We start from the raw sequence: 13,008 nt of genomic DNA, 5'->3' as shown, positions 1-13,008 counted from the left end.
TTCTTTTTTCCAGATTAAGTATAAATAGGGATTGAAGTTTCTCCGAAAAGAGCATATATCGTAAGGGCGTTGGTAATCCCCCCTCCCGCAAAGAGTGCCACCTCTCGGACTGTAGCAAAGCTGTCATTTTCAAGTCAAAATAAGAAGATGCTTTAATTATTTCGTCACAAGCCCGTATTTGGACGCAATGGCATGGCAAATTGGTGAAATCCGTCACGTTTATATTTAAAATAGACGCTATTGTCATCTTTTAGTGCTGTACAAAGTGAAAATATACTGTGATGTTAGGGGTGACGGTAGTTGAAATGTGTCAGAAAGCATTCAAAGAACGTACATTCAGCGTATTCAAATTGACGACCTAGATTTCAATGAAACCCAGCTTACTACCAGAGTGTTTAATGTTGTCAATATCAGTGAGTGGGATTGATTCAGTTTAATTGGGAGTAAATTATATTTATTTAAATGTTGTACTGTTTGGTATTGGATTCAATTTAAATTAGGTAATAACAGAACTACGTCATCGTCTATGAAGAATCTAATGGTGGCGTGAGACCTGTATGACAACTTGAACATCTCTCCGAGGGCGCTGTTAATACAAATTGAAGTCACTGTTATTATACTATGTTCATACTAATATACGAATATATTTGTTTCTGTTTGACAGATTTAGACCATTCTTTATCTTATAATATAAAATATAGTCTATAAATAATAAATACCCGTACACCGTTTATATATTCAATATACTAGCAGTTTACGATACTGATGTGTGTGTCCTTTATCAACACGGTGTGGGTCGGTTGGCACGAAAAACTACTATACAGAAACTCCCTTCATCATTCTCTCCGTCGATTTGGCGATACCCTTGGCCAGCTGTCTGCAATTACGGTCGATTTCTTTGAAGATAGTTTTGGCGGAGTCCGATTTAAAGGAATAGACGGCTCGTTGGGATGTTCTTTGAAACTTTGATATCTCCACGGTCAATACGTCATCAGTGAGTGAGTGACGTATAATGTTTTGTAACGGTAACACGTACTCATCCCGGTCATCGGTGTAGGTCATATGAGATGACGTCACTTTTATTCGACCTGATAATGGAATAAATGTTAATATCAGTACAACATGCATATCAACAACGGTAGGTCATATGAGATGACGTCACTTTTATTCGACCTGATAATGGAATAAATGTTAATATCAGTACAACATGCATATCAACAACGTTAACGTTGAACAAATTATTAATAGTGTTGTTTATTTTAAACAAAACAGTGTCTCTTTTGAACGCATGCGCACTTGCTTTAAAATACTAGTAAATATATATTTGTAAATAGTTCCAAATATTCTATTATACTCATGTGTTACCGTGCCCGATATGTACGTACAGTTTAGTTTTAATAAAGGCATTTATTGTGTCTTTACATGTTATTTAGTTGTAGAGGTCCCTTTTCCGTCACGGTGAATACTAATGAAGGGGCTGTGAAGTCAGGTAGTACGGTAAAACCTAGCGACATCGTGTGGGTCAAACTGACAGTACGCAACATGATCTTTCCCATTATATACGGCTGACATAGTGTCCAAAATAAATCATCCCGACCTAAATTTTAATATTTATTGATGTACAATATAAAGTGGCACATGAGATGTCCGAACATTCATAATGATGGAATTATGGGCCGCCGCACTTACGTTTTGCGCGCGTACGCGTGCGCAGTCAGAAACCTGGTGTAACCGAAGATACACTTACAGTCTTGATCGCTGTGGCTTAAATTTCACTACAACAAGTTTATGCATAAATTAACACCAAGGCTAGTTGTCTGTACGATTGTTGTAACACTGTTCAACCAAAAACAATGCCCCGACGGCGTTTTGAAGATAAACACATCGTCAATCATTTGCAAAAATTTCAAAACAAAAGGTCTAGGAGCTATTTTTTTAAAGTTCTGGGATGTGTACTAAAAAGAAGCTGAGATACTTGCTAATTTGCATAATAACCATTCACTCAGTAAGAAGTTTGCTAATGCTCATAATTAAAATGGCTGTAACAGTTCCAAATTTAAATGTATTATCGTTTTGTTAAAAGTTAAATAAAGTGCATAATATGGAGATCCCGTCATTTCTTTTTTTCACCATGTTTCTTTTTATTATTATTTATGAACAGCCTTGCTAAGCATTCAAAAGAGAGAATGTTTGCACCGGTTATCTATATTTTAAAATCGTTTTTTGAGTATGTTCCACTATTAACAATTCTACAAAATTTTAACAGTCTATATCCAAGACTGTTTAGATAATAAAAAGCAAAAAAAAAAAAATCCACCCAAGAGCCCACGAACCTGCATGTCACATTAAATGTACGTGTCCCTGTAATAAAACAACTTATAAGCAACGTGTTCATACCAGGCTGTAATCTAGTGCTGATCAATGAGAGGCATGTCATAAGACGATCACAAGCTGGTTGAAAACATTTGAACATATGACGTCACAGTACGACGGCCTGTACATCGGATTGTAATTCTATGAATATGGTTGTCGATTTGAAAGCTATATTATAAACTAAAGATACTCAAACATGTGTTTTCAATTCTTGTTTCACGTCCGTTATTTGTAAATTATGTCATTAACAACCTACTGCATCCTATTGAAACTTATTTTTTGTGCTAATGCTGGTGATATCAAAGAAATAGGTGTCAAAAATAATGTCTGTTCTATTTATTATAGGTTGCTACGTGACTGTCCTTGTCAAGGCTGGGGTAATTTGCGATGCCAGCAAGTTGACAATGAAATTGCCAACATTGGGAATCAAGGCAACTGTGCAGGTTTAAACTGAAGGAAAGGAAACGCACTGGATGTATCGGAAATAACCAGACAAAATACTAGTAGTGTATGATTGTTAGACATGTACGTTCTAGTGATCAATGGGTAAAAGTGGGTATGGCGTGAAGGAAGAAAATCAATAGGATGTTAAATTATGACGCAGTGGAAAACGTTGTCAGGAAGAATTGTTTTGAGACGAAGCTTGGCATTATGCGTGTAGTTGAAATGTGTTTTTATGCAGGACTAACTCTTCGTTTTCGATGACGAGTGTACTCGATCTGAATAGTAATATTACACTGTACTTGGGAGCGATGCCAGTGTGGGTCGTTGTCATCACGGTATACTTGGCATAATCCTTTGATAGTGGACGCCCTACAAATTAACCCTTTTCGGCTAAGTACGCTGTAAACACGTTAATTTACGCTGTCACTTTCAATGCATAAGGCCATTGAATAGCTAGTGTGTGACGCCGACTTAATGAAATATTGTCGCCTGGTATTGACGAACTGATTTAGAAAGCTATTCGAATAATTGTGGTCTACTAAATAAATTATGTTTTGGGGATCAACACAATACATTAACCTCAAATAGCTATCAGACTTAGACATCGCTTAGGTGGTAGCACACATTCATAATATTAACCATGATCGTTATATTTTGATACATGGTGGTATTCAATGCAGGTCTACATGGCAATTCAATGTTATATGTGAACCAATACCAATATCTTATAGTGGAATAGTAGAATGGTAGTATTCACGATTCATTGACATAGTTGTGTTATTTGGGGAGTACAGCGCAGCGTCAGTCTGTAAGCGTGATAAAACAGGTGTCGAAATAAATCAAATATGACTTGATGTGTACGTTAATCAACAGTCTGTGTCCCCAGGTCTGTCTAAACTATTTTTGCAAAGGTTTTGTGACACCATTGAAACGTCACATTAAACCGACCACGCTTGACAATAATCCATTTTCAGTGGATGCTGCCTAGAACCGAATTTAGTTGTCTAGGCAACGACAATCAAGGAATTCATATTGAAATTAAATAAAAGGATGAAATGTATTACGCATGTATATGTCTCCCGTAGCTTACCTGTTGCCTGGACCAACTGGTCGTTATCTTTGTCTAGTATATGGACCTTATACCAATCAGTTCTCGCTCTAGCTTTACTACTTCCTGCACCCATGTTATCAAGCTGATGGGAACAACAAGTAGTAAGACAAACAAAAGCGACACTTGAATAAACTGAAACTGTGACACTGTTTGTGTTTTTAAAACGTAACCCGATACCAAGTGTTATACAAAAAAGGGCCATAGCTTGTCTCAAGTAGTCGTTTACAGTTGATTAACTGCGGTGCATGTCAGAAGAATCATCGAGCTAAATGCTCCATGCACGAATAAACAGTTTTCAGAAACTGGCATTTAGGTCAGTTACTCTGTTCCCTCGACAAACAAGACCAAAGTTAGGAGAAATCGCTAATATTAGCCTGATATTGTTCTTTTAGTGCATCATCGTACGTATGTGTTAACACACGGGCAGCACCTGTTAAACGACAAATCCTTTCAATTAGTGGTTTAATAAATAAACACGGGTTTAACGTGTTTTTTTTCTTTCGTCCGTCGTCGATAAAAAAATATACTTGTCAATTAGAGAAAAAAGATCACATTTTTACATACCTTTAAAATTACATCTTTAAAAAAAATCAACACGACGAACACACTGAGCCCTCACGCCGCTCTCGTTTGAACTTTGGACAAACAAATGGGCAACGGTGCGGTATGTTAATCGTTATTCCATTCCTCTGCTAAGTGAAACAATTGCGCATGCGTGTTAAAGAATCCGGAAGTAGGCTTCGAGGTCAAGCTAAGTGACTGCATGTGAGTCAGTGTGATATTTGTGTCGTTGTGGTAGATCTCTACTTCGGTGTGTGACGAGTTGCTGTAAAATCAAGACTATAACTTGAAGACTAATATTTGAAAATGCAGGTAGGTATCTGTGCAGACGTTTTATCCAGCGATTCAACTAATCATGTCGTTCAGAGGCCACGATCGGCACCCGATCAACTTTAATAGTCGGAGTACGGCGATATTTACTATTTCAGAAATGACCATATATGGGTATGGGTAGAACAGTCTTGGGCCGGCAATGTCACTATCAAACATATAAGATATAAATAATAATAATTGGCTTATGTTCGCATATAATTTTACTCACATATATTTACTTTTTATTTTTTGTGAAATCAAGATACTAATTACTATACCACCTCGGGATATTATAATATGTGTGAATTAATTAATTGACTCCACCTGCAAAACTCAGGACAACAAAAATATAAAATCAATCACAGGGATAATCAATTAGCAACTTAGATTTAGATATTTTATCAAATGTGTGTTTTTGCCCATATTTGGTGAGTGGGATATTGCATGACTTATGTTATTAATAATTAATAATTGTACTAGAACAATGTCGGTGACAGTATTCAAATATTATTGTATCTTTGGAAAAAAAGAACCTTTCTATCAGTTGTTGGGAATAATTAAAAATTTGAAAAGTAATACATGTAGAAGTAATCAAAAGAAAAATTGTTGTGAAGCTTCTGTTTACAAAACTTGCAATGCTTTTGATCATTTCCTTATCTCTATTTTCATAATGAATTGGGGATTTTAGCAGGAAATGCAATATCTGTCAGGATTTGTTGTTTGTCTATATGATATTTAGGACAAAGTAGCAATCTCATGTTTATGATGTGTTGATACTTATTCTAGGATCCCAATGCAGACACCGAGTGGAATGATATTTTACGCTCCAAAGGAATAATACCACCAAAAGAAGCAGAAGTCACAGAAGATGAAGTTGTGAATTTAGTAGAAGAAGCAATCCAAAACAAAACAAATCCTGGTATGTTGTCCTAATAAGGAAATTTCTGTATGACAATAGAATTGTTATTGAAAGGAATGTGAATCACTGGCCAAACATCATTCACTTAAAGATGGTTTTAAAGTTTTTTGCTTTGTTCGTATGGTCATGTATGTATCATTATTAAAGGGCAGTGGTCATCACGTCTGATATGTTCGATAGGGCACTCATAGTGCTGTACACAACATTTGTAAAATACATAGTGTGTTTAATATAAGGTTATTACGAGTCTGAGTATATTTCAGAAAGGCTGTACTGTACATTGTTTGTATTGGTTGATGTGTAGCGCATACAGTCTTATTTGTTGCCTCCGTCATTGTTCATATGGACTAATAATCTACCATATTTGAACATCCCATCCCGTCTCTAATTGAAGCACATATAAACCTAAAATCGCATTTGTTAAAATTAAAATATAACTTATTTTGACCATAAAGACACTTGTACTGGTAATTTGGGTAAGCACATATGCTACTAATAGCTAATAATACAGTGGCATTCATCAACAGATCTACTACCGGTAATAACACTATGTCATAGTATTTTTTATTTTCAGTTGTTAAATGAATAATGAGAATTTATTTTAATTTAGTGAAATCTTATGATGATATGACATTGGATGAATTAGCTGAATTTGAAGACGAAGAAGATGAAAGAATTTTAGAAGAATACAGGTAAAACAATATTTACATGTCAGAGAAGGTTTAGTCTATATCAGTCTCAGTATCACATATTGTTTTTGTGAGATCTTACTGTAATTTTTATTTATAATTTAACACGTCGTCATCTGAAAGTCTCCATGAATAGCCTAAATGAATGTGAAAAAACAGGGTCAGTGTTGACAGGGCTTTTATGTAAGCACAAGTGATACTAAGATGTATCACATACCAATTCCATGTGATATTTTTAATGTCACATATTTTACAAGCAATTTGATTGGTCGTTGCACATAATATTTCACAAGAGATTGTGTGAAAATTTGGGAGTGTGATGCTATAATTATTTTTTAGTCACAGGCGATAACTGTAAAACTGTGTAAAGACATTCTTGTATGACATTCACAGATATTTATGGTATCTGTTATATTTTATCATAGGCGACAGAGAATGGCTGAAATGAAAGCATTTCAAATGAATGCTGTTTATGGTGATGTTAGAGAGATTAGTGCACAGGATTATGTGGATCAAGTAAATAAAGCCGGTGATGGAGTTTATGTCATTCTGCATTTATACAAGTCAGGGTAAGTGAACACAATCAGCTGATTGGGTTTTACAGTATCTGCAAATTTGTTTCATCTGCTGGCTTACTGATGCAACACAGCTGTATTATCAGCCAATTAGATGATGATATTGCTGGTTAGGTGTTTGTAACAAATTCACAGCTACAGTGAAGTGTCATAGTTATTACAACACATGTAAATAGTTGTATATGTTGCATGAGACACAAAGTATGACCAATCGACTGCTCAATTAAAGATGTTAAATTCAAGTTTTTATCAAACCGCAAAAGTTCTCCTTCCACTTGCATGAAACTTTGAAATGTGGTATGGATTTGTAATATTGCAACTCATTTCTGTGTACATCATAAATGATATATTGAAACAAATTTACAAGCAAAAACTGTTACATGTATTCACTTTTACAACTTTTCATCAACTCATACATATCTGGATAATTGTCCGTAATTCAGATTACATGTACATCAAGTAAAGACAATCAAAACAGTTTAGTACATCAAACATTATTCACAACAATCAAAGTTAAATATTAATGTGAATACCCCTTTGACCTCCATCACTCTAAGTCTAACAATGTGTTATTACACATTTCAGTAAGATTGCATTTTCTAAGACAGGCTTTTATTGTTATGTTAGGTTCACATAATCCTTGGTGCATAGTAAAATTTTGCACCAAAATAAACATTGTTGACAGGAACATGTTAAATCAAAGGGAGACAGACATGTTGAATATAAATAGAATCTGCAATTACCTTTCAATTTATTTTATCTAATCATATTGTGATGATTTGCCTAGGTACATTATCATATCGATATCATAACATCATTATATCATCATCATTATACAGACACTATTCCCGTAACCTATCATAGCGCCCTCTTGAGTTTTATATTATCGAATGTAGTTTTATATTGTTTAGTGAGTCCGCCATGTTAGGCGAATAAATTTCTTCCTGTTAAAGTGTTATCACCGTATTGTTTATTGTGACCACTGCCCATCACACATATAATTGACAATGGCAAAATTATACAAACAAAATGTGTGTTTAGTGCATTGTATATTGCTAGGAAATGTGCACATTTAACTGAGAGGCACACTCTTGTGTTCACTTTGTTAAAAAATCTGTGTTTTATTGATGCTTGTCCTTGTGTTTGTTTGTTCGCAGGATTCCTCTTTGTTCACTCATAAATGACTATCTAATTCAACTTGCAAGTAAGTTTCCAACAGTCAAGTTTTTAAAGAGCATCTCAACTAATTGTATACCCAACTATCCAGACAAGAATTTACCAACCATATTTGTCTACCTCAATGGTGATATGAAAACACAGTGGGTTGGACCATTTGAATTTGGTGGAATTAATTTGACTATAGATGGTAGGTATCAAATTTGTTTTTTCGATCAAAAAACACCTTCTAATAAGTCTAGCGCCCTCTATAGTACCGTTAAAGTCCTAATATAAACCGCATACGTAATAGTAACCGCACCCCCAATTCTGGCTTCGGGGTTAAAGATTTCTTAACAAAAATTGAAAACTTGAAAAGTACCTATTACTAACCGCACCCCAATTCAACAAGACCGTGACTGACTTCATTGTTTCAACCAGCTGTTCCAAAACGGCATTGTTCCTAATCCTATTCATTTGTTTCGACAACATGCCTAAAAATATTCACACCTATTTATTGTTCAGCGGTGATAAGATGTCAGACAGGCAATGAAACTGCTTTTGTTCTGGCGGCGACCTCTGTCAATACTCTTTCTGAATACGTCTCTGTTTCGTAAGTTTTAGACAATGGGCTTTTATCACCGTAAAAGTGTTAAACTGAGCATTGAAGAATAATTTATCTTTCGAAAACAAATAATTTCTTGATTTAAAAAAAAAATCATGCCGTTTTCCCATGGAAATCAAAGGCAAAAGATCGCACTACATTATCGGTAAATCTCTTCCGTGTTGCGTTCACCATGAGGTCGCTGAACTGTCATTAACATATTTAAATGAGCTATGTAACTTAGACACGTGGGCACCATCCAGCATTTTGATTGGTTAATTGGCGACTTGACCAATCCGGTCAATAATACGTCACGTGAGCATTCAAAAATATGGCGGATATCGTATCGGCTGTTTACATGTGACTGAAATCATTCGCTTACGGGGAAACTAAGTTGAGTTTTACTTGCATTTTGTAACAATTCAACGAATTTATTTTTTGTGCGTTATTGTAATCACTACTAAATAATAATCACCAATATCAACACTTCGAAAACAAGTAAGTTATTCACTTGTGACCCGCAGCATGGCCGGATCGAGCTACCGTTATGTGATCATTTGCTACTAAGCAGTGCATTCGTGTTTTTATTTGAAACTTCTGTTAGAATATAGTTTTCGTTACCAAGAAAATTAAAAAAATAAATGCATATTACATTAAAAATACTGAGTATTTTTTGTATCATGTGGAATTTTTTTTTGATTGACTGTAATTTTTCAACATTTCGTAACGCCTATTTTAGAACCAAAATAAGGCCTTCTTCCCCGACGCCTATTCAAGAGATTGTTCGGTGTATTGTTTGTTTTGTGCATGTGTTGTGGACAAAAAATGACCATGCCCATTTAGTGATTGCAATATGTACGTAATAGAAACCGCACACCGAACTTGAGCTTTTGATCCCAATTTTTAAATTGATACATTGTAATATAAACCGCGGTTTATAATAGGACTTTAACGGTACTTCTTGATCCCCCTTTCATGAATCTAACGCCCTCTAGCACTTCCTGTTTCAGAATGAGACCAGTAGGTAGTGAACCTCTTCTGTATACCCGGTAATCACAGTAGCAGTACGAGTCATCATAAAATGATATTTGACTTTAAGACACTACATACTGGATTCTGCCGTAAATTCGCTCAGGGCCGTTAAAAGGCAGTTCAGGTTTATTAAAAAAAATAAAATGGGACCGAGAAACCGCCAAGGGTGATTTTTCGGCAGTTTCTAAGGTGTTATTTTAATCTTTTCTGATGCCTAAAAGTTTTGCCGTAGTCATTGACGTCTATTCAAGAGTATTGGTGTTTATTGCGACTAGCATGAATGGGTAAGCTTCGTTTCGACAATAAGCTGATATCGCTGTAAATAACATTAAATTATTCTTCAAATGCTCAGTTTATCTTTTGAAAACAAATAATTTTTTTATTTAAAAACAAATCATGCCACTTTCCCATCAAAATCTAAGCCAAAAGATCGTACAACAACATCGGCAAATCTCTTCCGTGCTGCGTTCAATAACATTAACATATTTAAATGTGCTATGGTAATTTGAACACGTTGGCATCATCCATCGTTTTCATTGGTTAATTATTGGTTTAACCTGTCAGGTCAACGAACATCATCTAGGGTCAAAACATTGTGGATATTTATTTCTACAGCATCGAGCAGAAAATTCTTTTACGATGGAATAAGTTGAATTTTTTTGCATTTCATAACAACTCAACGAATTTATTTTTTGCATGTTACTATAATCACTACTAGGTAATAATCAACAATTGTAGAACGCAGCATGACCAGATTGTGCTACTGCGATCATTCGCTACTAAGCAATGCAGTTGTGTTCATTGTTATTTGAACTTCTTTTAGAATATACTTTCGTTACTAATAAAATGAAACAAAATAATTGTATTTGGCGCACAAGGTTCCTTAATCGTTAGTCTACTTTTTAATCCAGCTAGAAAAAAATGTATACAATCTTAGATTAGCTTCTGCAATAGTTTCTTTTGTTTTAGGTGGTCCAACTGCCGGTGTTGAAAATGAAAATATAAGTCCCCTAAAAAAAATAGTTGATGATAATTTTTTTTAAATTTGAACCCCAAATAAGGGCCCACCAGCCATGAAACCGCCCAGGACGATTTTTCAGGTGGGCGAATTTACGGCAGAATCCAGTATAACACTATATGTTTGATTTCTGTCTCCCAGCTCTGTATGTATTAGTGTTCACACAAATAATTGTCTTTTCTACCTAAGATATCAATAACTATGCATGTATGTATTATTATAATTAACTTTGATTGCTATCAGTGTTTGTCAACATCAATGTTTACTGATAATCTAATCTCTATTTGTCAGTTGATATTAATTAATCAAAATAATAATTATACCAAATCAAAATCAATATTCAGCGAACAAGTGTTGCTGATATTCTTATAGTGTTTCATAAATTGGAGAATAAATTCTGTTTTAAGAAATAAAATGCTCAAAATGGTATCTAACCTAATTTAATGTATCTTATCCATGACATGGGTTGTTTCTATATGTAAATTTATGCTAATGATATGCAGAGCTGTAACAATGTACCAAATGCTGCTGTAAAGAAGAATGTTGATTTTTGGTTTTTAGTAAAACTGTGAATAATATGTTATATTTGTATCTTTTTTTCACTTAGAATTGGAATGGAAACTATCAGAAGCTGGAGCTGTGAAGTCATCTTTAGAAAGTGAACCCAAACCACAGACACGATCTACATTCTCAGTTCAGAACAAAACAAATGAATCTGATGAATCTGATGATGATTGGTAGACCCCCCCCCCTAAGATTCTGCTGCCCTCGTCTGACAATTTGTTTGTCTGTCACTTTCTGCATGCTTGCGTCCATATCATAATAGATGCATATAAGTCACACTTGACTTCAAAATTGTGGTTTGATTATGTTCATAAAAAGAAAATATTAGATTACATTCTAAAGTAAAAGTCAAATTAATGAAACATTTAACAAAAAAGTTTAGTTTTTTGTCAACATGTGTCACTTGAAAACCATCACCTGCTTGTGAACTGTGTGAAATGGAAAAATGTTTATTGCAAATTCTGCTGTTTTCTGTTGATCAAAATCAATTGAGAGAGATAGTATTTCTTTAATGCATGTGTATCACATTTGCTCTATTAGAAGCTTATCTCCAATAGAAGCACACTTGAACCAAAAATTGTTGTATAGTGGATCTGTAAATTATTTTGACCATAGACACACATGGCCTGCTGACACTGGTGTTTACCATTAATTTTGGCCATCCTTGAAGGCTTTCTGCTGCCGATGTGTTAACTAACAGAAACGCATACATTACTAATAAAGCAAATTTCATACTCATTAAATGTTCAACATTGAACTCAGATCTTGTTGCAGTATTCAATAATCTTAATACAAAAAAAAAAAACCACACCATTTTTCAAACTTCCCTGTTAAGAGACACAAACTGAAACCTTTGTTTTTTAGTCTTACATAGATATGCTAATTTGCCAGCATTCCTATAGACTTATTACATTTTGTGCAGATATAGACTGTAAGAAATTCCATGTTTTCTTTCAAATCACCTGTTGTTTAGAAAGTTACACAGCACTCACTGGATCTAATCCTCTTGAAGCATTGTTTTTTTACTGCGATCACAAGGTTTCAAATTCACTGATATTCCAGTAAAACTATCTGTGCTTTTATAATTTTGCTGAAATTCAGAAATACCAGAAAAAATAGCAAAATTAAAAACAAAGTGAATAAGTAAAATAATTACAGTAAACATATATTCTGACATTGCACATTTTATTATGAATGCAACTATAGGAACTCTGCGTAAAAACGACAGACACCCACAATATTCTATTTCATAGATTCCAGAGTTTCTTTTTATTATTTTACATTTATTTTAAAACATTCTTCATACAAGTTGTTTAATTCTAATTAAAATGCAACAGTGTGTTTTATTGACGTGTCATCTCTGTAAAAGTGACGTGTATAGCGTCATCTAGTGGCACTTTTCGATTTCAACATGTTTAGGTCAACTTGTTTTTGTTAAAAACATTAACTGAAACGTTAGTCTTAAGTGTATGTATATTTATCTTTTTCATGTTTCCAAGAATTCAAAGTTTTTTTTACAGAAATATCAGAAATTGAAATTTGTGAATTGTTTGTTTTGTTATATAACAAATAAATGTGACATACCAAATTACTGATTTGTGTAATTTTGTATTTGAACGCATTGCTTGTACGGAAGATTACTGTCAAAATA

The 13,008-nt window shown here is 34.3% G+C and overlaps 2 protein-coding genes across 2 annotated transcripts; one reads left to right on the top strand and one right to left on the bottom strand.

Annotated features, from left to right (window-relative positions):
• On the bottom strand, window positions 1-4,584 carry LOC102801763 (uncharacterized). The gene is made up of 3 exons (XM_006821146.3): window positions 4,493-4,584; window positions 3,908-4,010; window positions 1-1,088 (listed from the first exon to the last, which is right to left on the bottom strand). The coding sequence occupies exons 2-3, from the start codon at window positions 3,999-4,001 to the stop codon at window positions 817-819; spliced, it is 366 nt and encodes a 121-aa protein (XP_006821209.1). The 5' UTR covers window positions 4,002-4,010; window positions 4,493-4,584; the 3' UTR covers window positions 1-816.
• A 52-nt stretch (window positions 4,585-4,636) lies between these two features.
• On the top strand, window positions 4,637-12,945 carry LOC100378284 (phosducin-like protein 3). Its single transcript, XM_002738519.4, has 6 exons — window positions 4,637-4,801; window positions 5,588-5,720; window positions 6,331-6,412; window positions 6,835-6,978; window positions 8,142-8,350; window positions 11,401-12,945. Exons 1-6 carry the CDS (start codon window positions 4,796-4,798, stop codon window positions 11,532-11,534), a joined length of 708 nt encoding a protein of 235 aa, XP_002738565.1. The 5' UTR covers window positions 4,637-4,795; the 3' UTR covers window positions 11,535-12,945.
• The last annotated feature ends 63 nt before the right edge of the window (window positions 12,946-13,008 follow it).

The sequence above is a fragment of the Saccoglossus kowalevskii genome, chromosome 14 (genome assembly GCF_978046115.1).
Source record: "Saccoglossus kowalevskii chromosome 14, keSacKowa6.1, whole genome shotgun sequence".
Lineage (NCBI taxonomy): Eukaryota > Metazoa > Hemichordata > Enteropneusta > Harrimaniidae > Saccoglossus > Saccoglossus kowalevskii.
The sequence above is the reverse complement of the archived record's forward strand: the minus strand, read 5'-3'. Positions and strand labels throughout refer to the sequence as shown.

What these genes read in the sequence shown, in the direction of transcription:
- LOC100378284 (XM_002738519.4), top strand. An exon ending in CCAAAACAAAACAAATCCTG is followed by an intron (nt 5,721 to 6,330) that starts GTATGTTGTCCT and finishes ATTTTAATTTAG; the next exon opens with TGAAATCTTATGATGATATG. An exon ending in CTGCATTTATACAAGTCAGG is followed by an intron (nt 6,979 to 8,141) that starts GTAAGTGAACAC and finishes GTTTGTTCGCAG; the next exon opens with GATTCCTCTTTGTTCACTCA.
- LOC102801763 (XM_006821146.3), bottom strand. Translation starts at nt 4,001, where the DNA reads ATGGGTGCAGGAAGTAGTAAAGCTAGAGCGAGAACTGATTGGTATAAG. An exon ending in CCAGTTGGTCCAGGCAACAG is followed by an intron (nt 1,089 to 3,907) that starts GTAAGCTACGGG and finishes TTCCATTATCAG; the next exon opens with GTCGAATAAAAGTGACGTCA.